Here is a 6,000-nt window from a genome sequence, read left to right as displayed (position 1 = left end):
CCCCTCCCATTAATAGCTTCTTCTTTTTTTGGGTAAATCCCATTAATATAGCTCAACCCTATAAATGTGCACACAAATCAGAGCATAAGACCAACAAGTTGGGAGAACCCGTGTTATTGTCATATTTTTTTTTTTGAAATTTTTAATTCTTCCATACCAAGGGTATAACGGTCTTTTGAGTCTCGAATACTTGTGCACAAGGTTTAAAGTATATGTCCATATCGTATCATATTGTATTGGCCAATACGTATTGGTTTTGCAGGTTTGCGATACGATACAGGCTGATACATCTCCAACTTTGTGTTGTGCACTTGTGCCATATTGTCTCTTGTTGTATCAGCCGATACATGACGACACAATACGATATAAAGAAACGTTTCTTAAGTATAAATTTAATTTTAAAATAAAATATACATATCGTGCAATACACAATGATACTAACCGATACATAACGATACACTCGATACATATCCAACAATCTCATAAATGATAAAACAAAGTACCAAGTTGGTTGCTTCCCAAGTTTTCTCAAAGTTCCAAAGTAGTGAGGTTCGAAGCAGCAATAGAGAAGCTCTAAGTGTCAATCCTACTGCCGAAGTTGCAATTTACAACCGACTCTCTCATTTATACTCTTGAGTCTTGAAGACGAGAAGACTCATTTGGATTGGAAGATGCCTCATAAAACAGGGAAGAAAGGGAGAAAGGGTTTTGTGAGTCCGTGACGACTTACAAGGCTTTGAAATAAGGTTATTAGGTTTTCTTGTTCGAGTCCGTGGTGACTTTCATTTGTTCTCCTTTTCGATTTCGTCTTCATTGCGTGTTGATTTTCAATCGACTTGTGCAGTGAATCCAATGATTAGATATGTCATGCTAATTTTGGTGTTCTTCTCTCTTTGCCATTAGACAATTAGAGTTACTCTTATCTTGAATGTGGTTCCTTGCTCCTCTAAGCTTTCATTATCAATTTGGTGTTATGGAATATGAGTTGTTCCTTGGTTGAACTTTTAAGTATCTCTCTTTTCTTTTAGATTCTCATGAGTTACAAATGGGTTGATTAATTAATTGGATTAATTGAGTTTGTTTGGATTAAATTATTTGAGCTATATCGGTAGAGATAATTTTCAATTGTAATCGTTCACATGCATCCATTGGTTTCTACTTTCACATTCTCTTCCATCGTTTTTCTGCTTTGAAATTTGGCATATGGGTTTTAAAATTGCAGACCTGTGGTTAAATGTTTCCATTGCTCCATAAGAGTAATCATGACCACAAATTTGTAGATATAATTTTTCAAGTAAAGAGTTAGTAAGTCTTTCATTCTGTTTTGCATCTTTTAGAAACTTCTTTGCTCTCAATGATAGCATAATGATATGACTGCATTTCCTAGAAAAAAAAAAATTTCCCTCTCATCTTTTCATTTTCTTTGCCTTGTAGAAATTTTGTTTATTCCATTTAGTTTTGACCTTCACAACAAATAAAGTAAATTGACTCTTCCTGAAAGCACCTTTACTCCTATATCTAGCAAACTTACGATTTTGGGTTGCACCTTGGATTTATGGATTTTCTAGGGACTGATAACAATAATACAAAGAAAGGTTGTGGAAATGGTGCAGGGTTGAATATGAAATCTGAAAAACAGAACAAATTAGGGTAGAGAAAAAAATTATTCAGTATTGTGGATCAGTACATAGTAACCATGAAGAAGAATAAGACAAAGGAATTGATAGAAAGAAGGAGATCATAAAATTCCTTCAGCTCTAGTTGTAACCCCAGCTGGCAAACCACATATGGAACTCTTCCATTCAAATTTGTACAACAAGAGAGTCGAAGTCCCAAACTATGGTTTGCAATCTATCATTCATTTCCAGATGTATAAGGAGATTTTTATCACAGGAAATTAGTATGTCCAGCAGTCCAAGTGTTTCATATAAGCCCACTTCACTCCTTGTTGGGTTCTTTGGTTTGTTGGATGTTTTTGCTTTGTTAAACATTGGTTACTTCCTACTCTTCACTATTTGGATCATGCAAAATGAAGTAATTTTAGATTGAACAATATTGAGCTAATTTTTATTGATGCATTTAATGCCCAATATGCAATATAAAGTTAATAATGCATTCCAAATAAAGATATAGTTTCTTATCTTATCCAACAATCTACTTTAGATTCCATAGTCTTGTTTTGTGCTTAGCTACGTTTATTTTATCTAACTAATAATACATGAGAATGAGATTGTTGTTTGGCTTCATTCAAAACTAGATTTTTTTTTTCTTTTTCTTTTGGCATGTTAAATTGTATTAGTCTTGAATACTAATTTATGAGAACAAACCATCACTTGCTTTGTTGTTTCAGAAGATGCCACGTTCCATAGATATTGGATGGAAATATTTCACCAAGATAAACAACAATAGATTGCATACGATGTGTAATTTATGTGAAGCACAACATTTGGGAGGTGGGGTGACTAGACAAAAACAACATATGACTGGAGGATACAAGAATGTTGTCAAATGTCCCAAGTGCCCTGTAGAGTTAAGTAGGGCAATGCAAAAACACCTCACTCAAAATAAAAGAATGGCCACTCAGATACAAGAAGATGACGATGCCTTGGTAACCAATTTGATGGAGGATCGTGATGAGTACGAAGGATCCGATATGGAAGCCAAAGATGAGCCAAAATTGGCATGGGCAATAAGGGAGTCTAGGAATGAAGCTAGAGAAAGAGAGTGGAGAGATGATCAGTTGAGAAGAACTCAATCAGTTAGGCCACAACGGCAAGGTCGAGAAGAAGTTGGTGGCTCATCTTGTCGTCCACATAAGGGGAAGGAACATGTTAACCTTAGCAGATCAATTAGTGCTAAATCTATACTTTATCACTTTGGTAAGAGTGGCAAAGGAAAGAGCAAGGTCCTAGATATCAGGGACATGGAACCTAATTTATATCAGAGGAGGGATGAAAGTCAACAAAGGAATGAAGAGAGTTTTCAACCAAAAACTTTGAGTTTAGACATTCTTTGAGTGGCATGGGGTCACTTAGTATGAGTTCAGATGGTGGTGGTGTTCCTTCAAGTCATCGTCCTTATCCATCTAGTGGTTCTTCTAGTTATAGATATTCTATTGGTGGGTCTTCTAATGAAAATTATTATGCTTATGGATATGGTGAGGCACAATCACAAGTTAGTAATATACCAATGTTGGCAACTCCAGAGCAACACACAAGATTCTACCATGAGTGGGAATCTCACTTCCATCAATTTTACAATTGGGGTCAATATTGTACTTATGTTCTACAAGTGCACAACATCATCTTGGTGTCTCCCATTCAACAAGATTCAACATATGGCTTTGAACCTCCACGACATTCTTCATGGTATTAGAAGTGATTTTTTTTGGGTTAGGATGGTATTAGAAGTGATAAATGTAAGAAACATCATCTAATGATATCTTATTATCAATTTCATACTTCAAGTCTTATGAACATATTACTTGCTTATTGCTTGGATTATGTGCTTAATTTCAGCTATAAAGCATTAATAATCCTTTCTCTTCCTCCTACATTTTCTCTCAAAGTTCATTTTCTTTTATCAATTTCAGATTTAAGAGGGCTACTAGTTTTACTTATGTCATGGCTGACAACTAGATTATAAAGAATAGACTTTTGGACTCTTGTTGAATAACAATCCTTCTAGTTTGAAAGTTCTAACTTCTAATTTCAGTTACTACTTACTAATGATTCATCTGTGGGCTTTGGGTGCAGCATATAAAGATGTATTCCCAGCTAGTGTGAAGGCAAAGACCTTCAAAATTAGAATATGATGGGTTTTCTCTTGTCTTGCCATATTGGAACTAGAATCCAAAATTATTATACTAGTATCAATGGAGCTGTTTCAATTGACGATGTGCTCTGTTTTGCACCCCTCTAACTGAAGAACTCACTTCATTTTTTTCTTTTTTTGATTTTAGGTTTGGATTCAATCCCTTTTCTAATTAACTAGTTACTTCCAACATGGGGGGGGGGGGGGGGGGTGTTGTTTGTTGGCAATTCAATTTGTCACCTCATTTAGTATTGCCCTGTGTGAATCTTTTGTTGTGTTTCTAGATTCTATGTATTGAACTCAACAAAAACTGTCCCAATGACTGGGGTTGTTACTTTCAGCTTAAATAAGGATAATTTCTTTGGTTGTGAAGAATTCTAGTTATTTGGTTATTTCTCTTGGTGCAGGGCTACTTCCAGTCCTTGTTCTCTTGCATTGAAAGGCTTCTAGGGGTTCTTCCATATAAAGAAGTTTGTGCTCCCGGTTGTTGATGAGGCTGAATCAATTTGGACAAGAAAGTTTGATTTCACAGAGATGGCTTCAGATGAGGTTAGTTGGAAGGTTTGTGTTTTTAGCACATGCACTAATTATGTTATGGAGAATAATATATCTATTGTGATGGTGCAGCTAAGCAAGCTGAGGAGAGTGTGCCAAATGATGATTTTTCAGGGAACTTCGAAGATGCGTAGTGTTGGAGTTGAACCTACCAAGGCGACACTTATCTCTGTGCTCTCATTTGCAGCCCACCTTTGGTGCTCTTGAGGAAGGGCAGTGGGTGCATGGTTATATTGACTAAAATGGGGTTTCTTTGACTGCAAGTCTTGGCATTGCACTCCTTAACATGTATGCTCAATGCGGTTCTATTGATGATGCAATGAAAGTTTTTGGGGCAATGCCTTTTCGAGATAATCTTGCTTGGATTGCAATGATATCTTCACTTGCCATGCATGGACAAGGAGAGAAAGCACTTGGTCTCTTTGATGAAATGCTCCCCCTAGGATTACAACCCGACAACATCACCTTCATCGGGGTTCTTAGTGAATGTAGTCATGATGGGTTGATTGAAGAGGGTCTTTATCATTTTAAGCATATGAAGAAGGTGTTCATGATTTCCCCACAATTGGAGCACTATGGATGCATGGTAGACATTCTTGCACGAGGTGGGTACATTGAGGAGGCATGGCATTTAGTTCAAACCATGCCCATGGAGCCTGACAACTTGGTTCTCAACAATCTTCTTAGTGCTTGTGCTAGCTATGGTTGGGTTGAGCAAGCAGAATGGGCTGCTAAGAAGCTTATCAAGTTAGACCCAAGTAGTGCTTCTCCTTATGTGCTGCTAGCAAATGCCTACTCAAGCACTGGTAGATGGGCTGATGTTGGAAGAGTGCGGAAGATGATGAGAGAAAAAGGCGTCCCAAAGACACCAGGGTTTAGTTCGATTGAGATAGATGGAGTTGTTCACGAGTTTGTGGCTGGAAAAAACAAAGAACACCCAGGAATTACAGAGATCAAGATTCTGTTGCATGAGATTAGCAAATTTTTTAGATTAAGTGTTGGTGCTCCAACTTTAAATGCATAACAAGTTGCAGGGGAACTTTCTTTCTGCAAGTACCTTTGTAGGTTGTTGTATCAAACATTAGCAGGATATTTAATATTTTTTGGAAGTCCTATTGTACACACAAAAAAATATAGTATTCTTTGCTAAGTTTGGTTGTTGAGGATATTCTTCACTTGAGATCCTTGTTTCAGGAGTATATTTTGGTGCATGGTGTTAGGGAGACTAATAGGTGCGCGGATTTTTTAGCCGGATTGGCAACGTCGGACCAAGAAATTTTGTTGGATCCTCTCTCTTTGCCTGCTCAGCTCTCTCAATATGTTGTAGAAGAGCGACAGGCTCATAGGTTCTTTAGAACCTAATCCTGTATTATTGTTTGTATTTTATTTTTTTCTATTAATATAAAGTCTCCTTTTCTCCAAAAAAAAAAAAGATTTTAAGTTTGCTTTGAGTGAGATATTAGTGTTATTATAGTATTGCAAGGCAATTCAGTTCTTCAACAGATTGTTAAAAGTCCAAATCCTTTTGATTGTCAAAGATCTCCTTTTGCAATACGCCATGTAAAATGTGAAATTAAAGCGCGATTCATCTACATCTGATAGAAAGAGTTCCTCTTGAAGTAATCAATAATC

The 6,000-nt window shown here is 36.6% G+C and overlaps 1 protein-coding gene across 1 annotated transcript; it reads left to right on the top strand.

The window, feature by feature from the left end:
* The first annotated feature begins 3,021 nt into the window (after positions 1-3,021).
* Positions 3,022-5,392, top strand: LOC149024604 (pentatricopeptide repeat-containing protein At3g22690-like). The gene is made up of 4 exons (XM_089143501.1): positions 3,022-3,174; positions 4,221-4,296; positions 4,441-4,498; positions 4,633-5,392. The coding sequence occupies exons 1-4, from the start codon at positions 3,022-3,024 to the stop codon at positions 5,390-5,392; spliced, it is 1,047 nt and encodes a 348-aa protein (XP_088999627.1).
* Positions 5,393-6,000: the final 608 nt, after the last annotated feature.

This window comes from Hakea prostrata, chromosome 2 (assembly GCF_041222555.1).
Source record: "Hakea prostrata isolate BN-2017 chromosome 2, UWA_Hpros_2, whole genome shotgun sequence".
In the NCBI taxonomy this organism is placed as follows: domain Eukaryota; kingdom Viridiplantae; phylum Streptophyta; class Magnoliopsida; order Proteales; family Proteaceae; genus Hakea; species Hakea prostrata.
Note: the sequence above shows the minus strand (reverse complement) of the source record. Positions and strands in the feature narration are given on the sequence as shown.

What these genes read in the sequence shown, in the direction of transcription:
- LOC149024604 (XM_089143501.1), top strand. Translation starts at nt 3,022, where the DNA reads ATGGGGTCACTTAGTATGAGTTCAGATGGTGGTGGTGTTCCTTCAAGT. An exon ending in ATGGTGAGGCACAATCACAA is followed by an intron (nt 3,175 to 4,220) that starts GTTAGTAATATA and finishes CTCTTGGTGCAG; the next exon opens with GGCTACTTCCAGTCCTTGTT. An exon ending in TAAAGAAGTTTGTGCTCCCG is followed by an intron (nt 4,297 to 4,440) that starts GTTGTTGATGAG and finishes GTGATGGTGCAG; the next exon opens with CTAAGCAAGCTGAGGAGAGT.